The sequence below is a fragment of the Equus caballus genome, chromosome 23 (genome assembly GCF_041296265.1).
Source record: "Equus caballus isolate H_3958 breed thoroughbred chromosome 23, TB-T2T, whole genome shotgun sequence".
NCBI lineage: Eukaryota > Metazoa > Chordata > Mammalia > Perissodactyla > Equidae > Equus > Equus caballus.
In genome coordinates, this window is record NC_091706.1 from 64,148,779 (window position 1) to 64,163,511 (window position 14,733).

General features: G+C 49.4%; 1 protein-coding gene across 6 annotated transcripts in view; it reads left to right on the forward strand.

Moving 5' to 3' along the window:
• Window positions 1–12,348: 12,348 nt before the first annotated feature.
• Window positions 12,349–14,733, forward strand: part of ROR2 (receptor tyrosine kinase like orphan receptor 2) — a 204,003-nt gene continuing 201,618 nt past the window's right edge. For 4 of the 6 annotated variants that reach the window (XM_070248805.1, XM_070248806.1, XM_070248808.1 and 1 more), the window contains exon 1: window positions 13,607–13,772. In XM_070248805.1, the coding sequence (XP_070104906.1) occupies window positions 13,622–13,772 (151 nt within the window). In that variant the 5' untranslated portion in view covers window positions 13,607–13,621. Of the gene's footprint in view, window positions 12,730–13,606; window positions 13,773–14,733 lie in introns of those variants that run through there. The other 2 variants (XM_023627543.2, XM_023627544.2) reach the window with 2 other exon arrangements.

Sequence of the window (14,733 nt, forward strand, 5' to 3'; positions counted from 1 at the left end):
TGGGTTTCCTGCAAGAACCAACTTGAAAGGCTTTCTTTGGTTGACCTGATTCAGAGCTTCCCCAGTGAGAAAAGCCTTGTACCAGAGGCGTTTGTGGAAAATATTTAGGGTTAATTGTCTAACTTCACAACTGCACCAAGTTGGGGCAAACAATAGGCTAACAAAAAAGCTTGAAAGGGAAGACTGGAGAATGAGAAATCCACAGGGGCTTTGAAAAGCACCAACACATTCCAGGGAATCTGGAAGGCTATGCACATGCATAGGGCTGTGTGCATGCTCAGGAATGACCTCAGAAGACCTTCAGTTCTCCCCTCTGACTGGCTTTGAGGCTCTGTGTCGGCAGGAAGTGAAGGCTAAGGCAGAGTTGTCAGCTGCCTGGCCAAGTGTTGAAGGCATGTCCCAACGTGTATACAGAGCCCCTGGCAAAGACTGGGAGACTCCTCATTGATTCCAGGTGTTTAAGAACATCTCTGGTCCAATTATGAGCTGACCACTAAGGTAGTCAAGCAGAGACTTACTTCAGCGGCCACATACGACAAAGAATGTAGACAAAATTAGTTCAGAAAAGTCGTTAAACACACACACAGCAACAAAAGCAAGCAGCAACAAGAAAAACCCTAGAGACAGAGGAGAATATGATTTCCAGAGTTGCCACATTATATTATTTAAAATGTCCCATTTTGACAAAAAAATTGGGGGCGTATAAAGAAACAAGGAAGTATGGTCCACACACAGAAAAAAAGCAACCAATAGAAACTGTCCCTGAGGAGGCCTGGACATTGGAGCGACTAGACAAAGATTTGAAAGCAGCTATTTGAAATATACTCAAAGAACTAAAGGGAGCCATGTCTAAAGAAATAAAGAAAAGTAAGAGAATGACGTCTTACCAAATAGAGAATACCAATAAAAATGTATAAAGTATAAAAAAGAAGTGGCTTCAAAACGGCACAGCAAGAGGGAAATTGATGTGAAGGGAAACTCCAGTGATGGGGGACGGGTCACCGGCTTCCAGGGAGCGAGCGTACAGGAAGTGTCTCACCATAAAGGGCAGGACGAAGGGGTTTTTAGGGGCGATGAAACCATTCTGTATCCTGATTGGGGCAGTGATTATAGGATCTATATATGTATTAAAATTCTTAGAACTGTACCCCAAAATAGTGTCTATTTTACTGTACGATGATTTAAAAATAAAATTCAAAATCACTAAGTGCTGATTATAAAAATAATAAAAAGAAGACAAAATATTTATTTCACAAAAGCTAGGAATAAAATACCAGACGACATGATGTGAGAGAGAAATGGACTAGCTTAGAGCAGAGTTAAACTACGCTAAGTTCCTAGACTTACTCAGAAGGTCAGGCTACTCGGTAACTTCACACTTAAATTTAAGTATGCATGTTTGGTAAGGCTAATCAATTGAAAAATAGAAATATAGTGGATAACTTTCAAACAAGTAAAGATAGTAAAAAATTTTTTAATTCAACAGACGTCAAAAAGGGAAAACAATGGAAACAAAGAGAAAACATAATAAATTGGAAGCCTGAAATAAGTTGTTAAAATAAGCTCTGATATATAATATACATATTATATATATACACAGATTAATTGTATCTGAAGAGTTGGAGACAATTTGATTAGATATTAAAAATAAAAGGCACACATTAAATATGAGGGGGACGGCACCAAAAGGACACTTCAAGAAAAACAGAAAAGTTGAAAATAAATGAATAAAAAAGAATGTAAGAGGCAAGTATTGTATAATAAAAACAAAGCTGGCATAGCAATATTAATATCCTATAAGATATGATTTCAGGTATAGACCATAAAAATGGAAAAGAGGGGTCATTTCATACTCTTCCAATTAGGATATCGCAGGTGGCTGTAACAAAATCCAATAGTGGTGACTTCAACAAAAAGAGTTTATTTTAGCAATATAAGTAGTCCATTGCCAGGCAAACTAGACCCTGACTCAGGGGATGATGCTGTCAGCAATCTCCTGGCTTCCTTCTTTCTCTGTATTCTGTCATTCTTATGTCTCCCTCATGATCGTAAGATGTCCGCTTTACCTCCAGCCTCACTCCTGCATTCCAGAGAGGAAGAAGAAAAAGGAAATGCCAAGAAGGGGTGGCACCTACATCAGAAGTTATACACATGGCTACTCCTAAACAGAAAGGAAACCAGTCATTATAAATTATTAGCTGAGTATATTGCTCCATCAACCAAAATGGGGGTTTTGTTGCTAAGGAATAAGTAGAGAATATCTAGGAGGTAGGTCACAACCAGTGTTTACTACACACAGCGCCAAAACAAAGTGTAGTCTAACTAGATAAAACTATCCTAAACTTTTATGCACCTAACAATGTTGCTGAGAAATACAAAAGGCAAAACATGACGTGGTTATAGGAACAAATTTACAAAATCACAAGTTTTTAAACAAGCCTCTTTCAGACATTGATAAATCAAGCAGGCAAAAAATAAGTAAGAATAGGGGGCTGGCCCCGTGGCCGAGTGGTTAAGTTTGCACGCTCCGCTGCAGGCGGCCCAGTGTTTCGTTGGTTCGAATCCTGGGCGCGGACATGGCACTGCTCATCAAGCCACGCTGAGGCAGCGTCCCACATGCCACAACTAGAAGAACCCACAACGAAGAATACACAACTATGTACCAGGGGGCTTTGGGGAGAAAAAGGAAAAAATAAAAAATCTTTTAAAAAAAAAAATAAGTAAGAATAAAGAAGATTTAAATGAGTGCTAGTCAGAGTTTAGTCTGTGTACCAGTGAGCTGCAAGGCTAGGAACTTACGCTGGGATGTAAATTATGCTCTCGAGGCCACTGTTCCGTTCAGCTAATAGCTTTTTTTATGGCAAAACTTTCTTAACGAAGGAAGCTGTGCATTGACTCACATTCTAGCACAAGCTCCTTACCCTGTCTCAGGCCTGAGAAAGTGCTTACAGACAGACCAGCTACTTTTTGAGTAACGTTGATTTAACTCTTCGTCCACACATAACGATTTCTTCTTTGATCAGCTGCTTTGAGTAATGCTGGTTTAAATAATAACAAGCTTGAACCTAACAACAGATGATAATTATTTTTTCCTAAGAATTACTATATGCCAAGGCTTGATCCTGACAAAAACCCAAGGGTGCACTCTGCCACTGTGCCCAGCGTGGTAGGTCAGCTCAGTGGTGGGGAGCCTAAGTCACGGTGCTCATTTCATCCTCCACGTAAACACTTCATCTTCTGCCAGTGTGTGAACAAGATCAGAGCAATTCACAGTTTCCATCACACGGAGAATGGCTGATGTGTTATAAGTTTGAAACACATTTCAATTTTACCTTGTTAGTTCCATCAGCTAAGCAAAATCCATTTACGAGGTTTATTTTCAGAAAGCCCTGGCCCTAAGATGGAGGAACAAAGATGTTCATTTCTTGTGCTGGAGAGGGACAAGCCAAAGGCTTGGGTGAGGTCTCATTCTATGTTGTAGAGCACATTGAGGAATGTAGAAAAGACACATCTTGACATTCCACAAACCTTTTCTGTGCTCAGTGTCATCCTTTCAGCTTCCTATGAATTGAGGGCAGACATCATTGTGAGGAAAATAAGAAAACAACTGGAATCATAGATATGACTTGCCCTTGCCCTTTACCTCAATCTCATTTCCTTTTCCGCATAGGCTGGCACTGTTTGCAGCTTAAATTGTATCCTTCAGGTCCCTATTCTATGCAGTCAGAGTGTGCAGATCAGGACTGGGGTTCATCTTTTATCATCATTATTTTACAAGAAATTCTATCTTGCGTTTATTGCGTTGTGACTTGCTTTTTTCACTTACAACATGTCTGGAAGGTTTATCTGTCAGTATATATATAGATCTATCCCATCCTGTTATAACATATATATATGTTATAATGTTATATATAACATTCCCCTATTGATAGATATTTAGGTGATTTCTAACTTTTTGCTATAAAAAATAATACTGTGTGTAGTATTACCTAGTCTCCAAAGACGGCCCCCAACAAAGTTCACCTCCAGGTTCCATGTCCTCCTATAGTCCCCTCCCGCGCTGAATCTGGACTGACACTGTGACTCGCCGTACCCGCCAGAATGCAGGGGAATTGGTGCTGTAAGAGCTCTAGAACTAAGCCTTAAGGAGGACCCGCAGCTTCCACTTGGAGCTGGCCACCACGTAAGAAGTCCAATACCCTCCTGCAGAGAGGCCAGAAGCAGAGGCCTTAGAGGAGGACATGCCCCACACTTCCCTGGAGGCAGAGGCCACATGGAGGAGCATGAGGGTGCCAGACGGTGTGAGTGAAGAAGCCGTCTTGAATGTTTTTAATCCAAATGTTTAAGCCTCCAGAGTTCTACCGTCCAGTGGAAAACCATCTGGCTGAGCCCGGTCAACCCACAGAGCCCTGAGGGATAATCATGAGTTGTTGTTTTAAGCTACTGAATGTTGGGGTTTACTGTGTGGCAATAGATCAGCGACACTCTGCAATAAACAGCACAACTCCATTCCTTATCTCTCCGTATGTGGTGAACTGAATGGCTAGGTCATAGGGCCCACATATCAAATATTAATAAATCCTGCTGAGTTCCTCTCCAAAATGGCGGCACACCATTTTATATCCCCATCCACAATGACTGGGAGTGCCATTTTCCCTTAAAGTGCTTGCCAGATAAAAAATGGGATTTCATTTCATTTTCCATTTCTCTGATTACTAGTCAAGTTAAGTATTTGTTTTTCTTTGTTTGCTGGCCATTTGTGTTGACTTTTCTGTTAGCTGTCTGTCGGAGAAATGAACAGGATTTTCTGCTGGGTTGTCCTGTGGCTTCTCTTCCGATTGCCCTCCTGGGGCTGCTCCAAACCTCCACCTCCCAAGGTTGCCAGGTACTGTTGGCATTTGTATGCAACTCCTCACAGCTGACAGTCAGCTGCAAGGTATTTATCTGCCTTGGCAAGGCCACTCTCATGTCCACAACAGCCCCATTGTCATACACTCAGGTGGACATCACCAATACTCTCCCAAAGTCTCAATAAAAAAGGAGAATGGCTGCGTGCAGCCCAAGCAGTCCCATCCTGGGACGATAGAGACCAGACACTGTGTACATCGTCTGGCTACTGGCCTTCTGAACTGTCAGGGAATTATGACCCTAAGCCCCTGTTCTGGCCACAATACCCCATCAGCTCACATTTGAGAACTGCCTAAGACCCAGAGACAGCCACTGCATCTTCTCAGCACTGAAGTACCAGGGTGGCCTCATTTGTATCTCTGTCAGACATGCCACACCTTGTGGGAGGGGTCGCATACCTAGAGCGCCCATCACATCCGGCACCACATAGTGGGATTTGCTACGTATGAAGACACCGCTCCCTCCGCGGGGCTGCATGTGTCACTCTCCTTGCCTAAAGTTGGAAGATCCAGTCTTTCCTGGAAGCTCTGGTTCTCACTCTGTTAGAGTCCTTGCAGTGGATCCAGTTCTGGAAGGGCCTAGTGAGCCCCAGAGAGCAAGAGCGCCCACATGGACGAGGTGCTCACTGGACCAGCCCTCACTTCTTCCTGCAGGTGAAGGCACTGTGGCTTCGTTCCTCTAACACCAGAGAATGTGCGGCTGTGTCGATTTCATCCAGTTTAGAGAGTATATTGGACAATCTTGTGTTATGCTTAACAATCTTATAAGTAATAGTAAGTAATTTGAAAGGACCCCCTCTTCTCTGTGTCCATTTATTACATCGAATGTGTCCTACAGCTGCCGTAACAAAGCTTCATAGGCTGGGTGGCTTAAACAACAAGATTCATTTTCTCAGGTTCTGGAGGCTGGAAATCTGAGATCAAGGAGTCGGCTGGGCGGGTTTCCTCTGCAGGCACTGGGGAAGGATCTGGTCCAGGCCTCTCTCCAGCTTCTGGTATCTCCTTGGCTGGTGGCAGTGCAACTCCAAATCTTCCCTACGTGTCTTCCCTCTCCACGTGTCTGTCCCTGTGCCCAAATGTCCCCTTTTCATGAGGACACAGTCATACCGGATTAGGGCCCACTCTGATGACCTCATCTTAACTTGAGAATCTGAAACGACCCTATTTCCTAATAAGGTCATATGCACAGGTACTGGGGTTAGGACTTCAACCTTTCTGGGGACACAATGCAACCCATAACACACATCCAAACCAGCGGGGTGAACGTAAGGCAGCTCCCTGCAGGTCTCAGGCCGCCAAAGCTTGAACTGTGGAACCAGGACGGTTTTCTGTGTATTTCAGAGATTGCACTACATAGGAGAGGAGCTGGACACATGAGCACTGTCCAGTAAGACCATAAATGATAGAGATTCTATATTTGCTTTTAAGATTGAGAAATAAATTATTTTAAAGGGGATTTTTGTAGATATTATAGGCATGAAACGTTGTTGAACAAAAACCTTAGCAGTATTAGTATTTTCATCCAATAATCCTATTCTAGTAACCATGGTGATATAAATATATCTTGGTTTTATTGACTTTTCTTTTCAAAAAAGAACAAACTATCATCTTTAACTGCTCTGCCAGGAAAAATATTCTGACCACATGTGTGGTATAATGGGAAATTTTTGGTCTTTGCCCCTGGTTCCTGGCACGGAGCTGCTAAAGCCCTTGGAATCTCCTGAATGACAGGAGTGTCTTGTGTTATTCATAACAAGCCCCTCTCAACCAGACCTGAGTTTGTGTTAATGAGGTGACTGCTGGAGAGCCCCTTAATAGCTTCATGATGGAGGCTGGTCATCAGAAACACCAAGCCATGATTAGAGGGTTGGAACTTTCAGCCCCGCCCCTCAACTTCTGGGGAGAGGAGAGGGGCCAGAGATTGAGTTCAGTCACCAATGGCCAATGATTTAATCAATCATGCCTACATAGTGAAACCCCTACAGAAACCCCTAAATGAAGAGGTTCAGAGAGCTTCCAGGCTGGCGAACACATGGAGGTGCTGGGAGGGGGGTGCGCCTAGAGAGGGCGTGGAAGGGCCATGCCCCTCAAGCCCATACCTTGCCCTATGCATCTCGTCCATTTGGCTGTTCCTGAGCTGTGTCCTTTCTAATAAACTGAATATAGTAAGTAAAGTGCTTTCCTGAGTTCTGTGAGCTGTTCTAGCAAATTATCAAACCTGAGGAGGAGGCTGGGGGAATCCCGACTTGGCAGCCAAGTTGGACTGGAGTGTCAGTAATCTGGGCACTTGAGGCTGGCTCTGAGGGTATCTCATGGGACTGGGCCCTTAACCTGTACAGTCTGATGCTAACGGCGGGTAGAGTCAGGCTAGAATTAAATTGTGGGACTCCCAGGTGCTGTTCGGAGAAATGGAGACTTGGTGTTGGAAAAGACCACACATTTGCTGTCAGGAGAGGAAGAAGACCTCTTAACATGATTAAGGAGATTCAGACCAGAGCTCCAACTAGTAGTGGCTTCCTCAAGATGACCACCTGCCAGGTGGGGATCATTTGTGGACAAAATGACGAGCAACAAGGGGCTGGCCCTGTGGCCGAGTGATTAAGTTTGCGCGCTCCGGTGCAGGCGGCCCAGTGTTTCATTGGTTCGAATCCTGGGCGCGGACATGGCACTGCTCATCAAACCACGCTGAGGCAGCATCCCACATGCCACAACTAGAAGGACCCACAACGAAGAATGTACAACTATGTACTGGGGGGCTTTGGGGAGAAAAAGGAAAAAAATAAAATCTTTAAAAAAAAAAAAAAGACAAGCGACAAAGGAAGGTATTGTTTCCTGCCAGTCTTCCCACTGCCCTCATTTCTTGACATAAAGATTGGAAATTTAAGATGAAGTTTCTTTGGTATAATGGTTGCACTCAAGCTTTGTGAACTTCTAAAGTTTGTACGTAGTGGTGAAAACTGGAATCTTTGTTCCATCGTACCTGAATCTGAATTTCTGGAAACCAGAAAGCCTATTTAAGCTGTATGTAGACATAAATGGTTTGAGATAAAATATACTTTACAAAGCCATTGTAGTTTTGGATGGATGTGTAATTTCAGGATAAGCCTATAAAAAAATTCATTCAGTGATGTAAGTGTGAAATGGAGAACCTGCTAGCATTATGTTGTAAAGATTCGCTACACATTAGAGAGAAAGGCACTGGGCCAGTAAATGAAGAATTTATTGTATTTGTCCTAAATCAGAGTTCAACACATGAGCATTTTCCTGCCTTACTTCCTGCCTCCCAGCCTCCCTCCTACATATGCTGCTACCACATCGCAGGCATTGGTGGGGATACACAGGCTGCTTTCCTATGGAGCTTCAGACCATTAGGGAAAACAGACCTCAATCAATAAGCTTGCATCATACGGGTAAGATTATAACTGTGAAATGTGCCTCCAGGGGGCCCTAGGCTCTGTCTGCATGGATCCGTGATCATCGTGGGGTGATGGAGGGAGAGGCAGCAGCCCTTAGGAAGTGACAGCCGAAGGGAGGAGTAGAAGGTACCCAAGTGAAGGAAGTCAGGGAGAACATGTTCCAAGCAGAAAGAAGAGCTTGTGGAAAGGCCCCATGTGGAAGGGAACTTGGCTTCTTGAGGAAATGAGCAAGGACTGGAGCAGAATGAGGCTGGGCATATATGGGTCAGATCCTTTATGTAATGTAAAGGTTTCCATCTTTGACTTGAGAGCACTAGCAAGCCATGGGGCAGCAACGTAGTTAGACTTGGGTTTAAAAGATCTTTCCATATGTGTGTGGAGAGCAGACTGGAGCTGGGTGATGATAGAAATGGGGAGACTAGTACGGAAGCTCTTATCCAGGCAAAAGATGAGATTATCTTGAGTTAGGGTGCTGGCAATGGGGAGAGAGGACAGTAGGCAGAAGGCATGCAGAAGGTAAAACCAGTAGAACATGGTGGAGAGGCAGGTGACAAGGATGAGGATTCAGGACTGGCAAGGAGAGTGGAGAGAGGAAATGGACCATCTTTTTTTTCTCCCTAAACCCCCAGGACACAGTTATGTATTCTAGTTGTAGGTCCTTCGAGATCTTCTGTGTGAGCCACCACCACAGCATGGCTACTGACAGACAAATGGTATGGTTCTGTGCCCGGGAACCAGGCCTGAGCCGCCAAAGCAGAGTGCACCGAACGTGAACCACTAGGCCCCCAGGGCTGGCTGGGAAACGGACCATCTTGTTTGACAAGCTGGGCTATTATCTTGTTTTGTCCTTGGACTTTTGTATCACTCGCTGCTAGTAGAGCAGAAGGGTATAATTCAGTTGAGGATTTTCCCAACTGAAAAAGAAATGAACAAGTGAAAAATCCCCTCACAGGGATGAGCGTGTATTCCACACAAAAGCCCGACAGGCAGAGGGTTGTGGACTGCAGGCACCTACTTTCCACAAAGTTTGGTATGCACAAGACTCCACTCTCACTGATTTTGTTTGGTCTGATCTAGCATTTAGTGAGACTCAAAAAGCACTACCTATAAGAGAAAACATTGATAAATTGGACCTCATCAATATGAGAAACAGCTGCTTATGAAAAGACACGGTTAAAAAATATTAAAAGACAAGCCAGAGACTGGGATAAAATATTATCTGTATCTACAGCTTTATCTGCCTGAAATGAACTTACATCCAAAACACGTAAAGAACTCTTGAAAATAAGGAGATATACAACCTAGTTGCAAGAGGAGCAAAGATTTGAACAGATATTTCACAAAAGAAGGTATGCAGGTGGCCAATAGGCTGCTCCTCAGATACCCTCAGACCCCTCGGCCTTGAAGCCTTGACATTGGCCAGACACTGCACCAGGAAGGTTTTTCCCCAGATGTCTGCGTCTCCCTCTCAAGCCTTCAATGGGTGCCTACCATCTTCCTGCCACTCTTGCTGGCACACACCACGCTCATTTCCTGGCCCTCTTGCCTGTCCTGAGGCCAGCACGGCTGTGCTCCATGTAAGCGGTCAGTCTCCTAGTGTACACACCTCTCTGTAGTCCCCTCTTAAACGAAGAGTGCCAGCAGGTGACACAACAGGATACTGCGGAAATGGCTGTGCGTGAATTTGAAGGCTGAGTTATAAATGATATCGCAGCTGCCACCTGGCTCTCTCTCTGGGGAAGCCAGCTGCCCTGTTGTGAGGATGCTCAAGGAGCCCTGTATCGAGGACTGGAGGCCTCCTGCCCCGCCTCAGCACTAACTTGCCAGGCGTGTGAGCAAGCTGCCTTGTGAAGACCCTCCGGACCGGGTCAAGCCTTTGATGCAGCCTTGGCTGAGGTCTGACTGCGGCCTCGTAGCTGACCCCGGGCCAGACCTCGATAAGCCTCTCCTGCATTCTTGACCCACAGAAGCCACGTGAAATTATAAAGTTTTCTGTTTTAAGCTGTTAGGTTTGGCGTGATATTTATGCAGCAATCGATAACTAATACAGGTGGGGGGAACAAGTGGCTGTAATTGGCTTTGGACCTAAGCTACATTCTGCTAACTGCTTAGAAAGCGCCTATTTTGGCCCCTCTCATTTATGAAGATAAACTTATTGTGTTTATCCTTCAGTTCTGAACCTGGAGAAAGGGGAGGAAGGACGGAGTGAGGGGGAGACAGGGGAGAGCCGGCTGGAGTTATAGGTAGGGAAAATTTGGGGAAAGAGAAATGCTGAAAAGATAATTTTTAAAAAGCTTTAAGGAATCATATGTGATATAACCCACATTTCTGACCCCACCCAAGAAACTGTCAGCAAAAATCGATGTTGTTGTTTAAACTCTGGGGTCAGGTTTGTGAGGAACCCAGTCATGGAAAATTGCACACAGATGAGCTGCTGAGGCGTGATTAGGTCATTTCCCCTAGGTTCACACCGAGAATAAAGGCAGAGCTGCTGACCGTATGGTTCTGGAACTCCCGCCTCAAGCCACATGCAGTGCAGCGCCACAGGAGGACAGGCCCGTGTCAGGGACAAAGCGGTGCTGACCCACCGGTTTTTGAGGGCAAGGATCCCAGGACCCTTGCTGCCGCCAGGTCTGGTTTTCACTAGATCCAGAATGGCGGAGTCTGGAACTAAGTGCTTCAAGACCAACTCTTAAAGCCTTATTTACTCTTAAAGCATCCTTGAGGGCCCCCAAGGGAAGAAAAACCCAAAGATAAACACCTGGCAGTTCTTAAACAGCCCCCAGGAGAGCGGCACCAGCGCGGCAGAAGGACGGCCTGTGCGCCGGGCTGGGGGGCGCGTCTGGATAATGATTTTACCATCGTCTCCCTTTTCCCCCTGGATCCCCGGCGGCCTCTGGCCAGTCACAGTCGCAGGCTCTCCGGTCTGCATTAGGAATGAGAACTGTGTGGGCTGTTCCCCCAAACAGATTCGGCAGAGACAGTGAGAGGCCTTGATAATTTTAACAGGGGTAATGGCCGGGGCTGGCTCGGCCATGTTGTCAGCAGACCCCAGCAAGCGAACTTGTATTTCCTGCCCTGTGAGAGGTGGTGGAGGGTCAATTCCAGGGGGGCAAGCTCAGCCGCCTCAGGGTCTCGCACCCAAGGCCCGGGCTCTCCCTAATTCACCCCAACTAGCAGGAAATGGTGCTTGAGCAAAAAACGCCCAACAATCTGCCTGATAATCAGTTAAAAGATAAATCTCACAAAACAAACAACGGAGACGCTGGAGCTTCCAAATCCTTTCTCCAAGAGAGCAAAAACAAAGAAAATTCCTAACTTACAAACAGGAGGGTCAGGCCTTCCAATTCCAGACCTTGGCACGTGTTAAGCGAAACCAAGAATAAGCAAGAAAATATGCTATTTGAATTGCGTTCAAAATGTCTTTTACAAGTGAAGCAAATTACTTCTGCATGTTCTGGGGCTCTGCAGAGAACAAATAGTGTTCTGCCTTTAATAGGTAAAATTATACAATTTGCTTTTAACAGTCAACCAAAAGCCGCAGTGGCTTCAGATAGCATCGCGCTCCTGAGGGCTCCCTTCACGCAGCTGCACTCCCAGCGGTTTCTGAGCATCGTGGAGGGACGCGATTGTCCCGGAGGGCGCCGGCGGGGACGCAGCCTGTTTCTTTCCTTAAACGTTTCTTTTTTCCAAGCCCTCGCTTCTCTTGCTCCCGCGCCGCGGATTTGCCCCAGTGGAGGCTGGCGGGGCGCAGTGTCGTCCTGAGTTACTGATTTGTGACCAGGCCTCCGGGGGTCCCGCCCCCTGAAGGTGGGTGCTAACTGCTCCGGGCGCCTCTGCGGCGAGGGCAGCCCGGGCCAGGTCTAGCTGGACGCCCCCAAGGCGCCACCTTTGCGGCCAAGTGTCCTGGGGCGCAGGCCGGAGGCACGTCCGGGGAGGGAGCGGCGGCCCCCGGTGCCGGCCCCCAGCTTCCCGCGCGCCCCGCCCGCCGCAGGCGCGTCCCTCCGGCAGAGGGCGCCGGCGCCGGTCTCGCGCTGCCCATCGGGGCGGGCGAGCCGGGGACCCTGCCTCCTGCGCGCCCGCGGTCCGCCCCCCGCGCTCGTCCCGGCGGCCGGCGGGACGCCCGAGCCCGCGCCCCGGAGCCTCGCCGCCAGCCCGCGCCGTGGCCGGAGCCTCGCGGCGCATCCGGGCCGGGAGAGGAGGAGCGCCACGAGTTCCTCGAAAGGGACCAACTTGCGAAGCGCCCGGGAAACAGAGCAGCGGACGCGCGGCCGACAGGGGTGGTGGCTCCCGCGCCCCGGCCCGCACGGCCCGCGGCATGGCCCGGGGCTCGGCGCTGCCGCTGCTGTGCGTCCCCGCCGTCTGGGCGGCCGCCGCGCTCCTGCTCTCCGTGCCCCGGACCTCAGGTAGGACCCGCCGCCCCGCGCCTGCCGCCTCCGTGCGCCGGGGGAGGCTCGCGGCTCGTGCGTCCGTCCCTTCCTCCGCGCCCGTGCCCCCAGCGAGGGGCGCCTGGCAGGCCCCCCCGCGCCCGCCTCGCTCCGGCTCCCCGGCCCGCGCCCGGCGCCCCGCCGCCCGGGGCTGCTTCCAATAAGGCGCGCTCTGGGGACGGCTAAGTGTTTCCAGAGGCCGGGGCGGGCGGCCCCGGCGCCTGCGGGGCGCCCCTCGCCGGGGGTTTCCGAGGGTTGTGAGTGTGGATGCGGCCCGGCCCGGGCTCCGCCGACGTGTCCCCAGGTTCTCAGGCCCTTGACTCGGCCCTACTCCCCAAGGTTACCCTTCCAGGACTCCCGGCCCCCGGGACCTCCATCTGCCCCGGAGTCGCCCCCAGGGTGGGCGCCACGGTCGGACGAGGCCCGGGGAAGGGGGCTCCCGACCCCTTGCCTCTGGGTCGAAGGGTCCTTGGCTTCCCTTTTGTTGGTCCTCTTCCCCCTCCCCCATCTCCGGGAGGAGGCCGAGGCAGCGTTTCCTGTGCCTGGGGTCGGGGGTCCTTGGGCTGCTTTTGGGCTGTTGGGGGCCAAGCCGCCTTCGGGCTGCACCCTTAGACCTGGGACCAGGGACGAGGCGCAGCTGGAGGGCGGGCTCAGCTCCTGGGTGTCGTTCTCCTCGAGGGGCACCCCCTGTCCCCCGGGGGCCCTGCGTGCGCTCGGCTCCGTGGACCCCGGGGCGCGCAGGAGCTGCGGCGAGGCTCAGAGGCGGCGCGCGGGACCGGCCTGGGGTGGGTGGAGGCTGCGCTGGCCCACATCGGCCTGACCGGGAAGCACCTCCAGCCCGCGCGCCGCCTGGCCGGATTTGGGCACCCTGATGGTGGGGAGGGCGGCGGTGCGCCAGGTTTGGAGGCCGAGGAGGTTCGCCTCAAGTCCTAGAGATGTGAGCCGCCGCCTTACCCGTGAGTGGGTTCCAGCGTCGCCCACCGCATGCATCGCGCACCCCCTCCCCGCATTCCTGCGGGCAGGTGAGCATTAGGGGACCGGCGCGGGGGGCGGGGGGGCTCAGCCCTACTGCCCACTGTGCTCCAGGGACCGGTGCTCCGAATCAGGAATGCTGGGCGGCCTTTCCTGGGGGCCGTTCAAGCAGATGCTGATCACGTCGAACATTCCTGGTTACTTGACTTGGCTGGGGGTTTGCATTTATGTCTCTGCCCCTTAAAGCATAAACCGCTCAGGGTGCAGGCTGAAAAGGTGAGTGAGGTAGGACATTCTAAGTCAGTCTGTGGGATTCCACCACATCCCTGTGGATTTCTGCATCCCTGGCCCCGCAAGAGCCCCGCAGGAGCCCCTCTGCCCTTTAGAGTCAGGCTCCTCTTGCTGCGCTGTGGGAGGGGGACAGGAGGGGGCTAAAACCCGGGGACTCGACGTGCGCTCGCGCAGCGTTTGCTTGGCGGCCACGCCGGGGTTAATTCCTCCGCCAAACTCGGGCTCCCAGACGTGGGGCTGCGGGCGGTTTGGGTTGCGTTTGCGGGGGAGGTGCCGTAGGCAGGAATTCGAGGGGGGCGAAGCAGGAAAGGTGAGGGGTCTCCTGCTTACGTCGAGGTCTTAACAAGACCGGGAAAGTTGCTCGCGTTTCAGGGTGGAGAAGTTGAAACATTGCCCTCCTTTCCGTTCGAATTTAAGAAATCTCTGAGGAACAAAGCAATCCAGAGTCAATTTACTTAATTTTTGGACCCTAATTTTCTTTTTTCCAGTAAGGCAATAATAACCTCTATAGGGGAGGGAGTAGGAAAGCTGTTTATAATTCTCTTCCTTCTGGAATGCTAGATTAAGTGAAAATTCAAAGAATACGATCATCCATATTTAAGATATAAGAACAATTTTGTGATTACAGGAGATTTGAGTGTTAGGCATCTTTTCTCCTGTGAAGAGGGATCCCTGTAATTTGAGTGTATTTTGTACACTAAACGTGAGTTGCTATGTGAA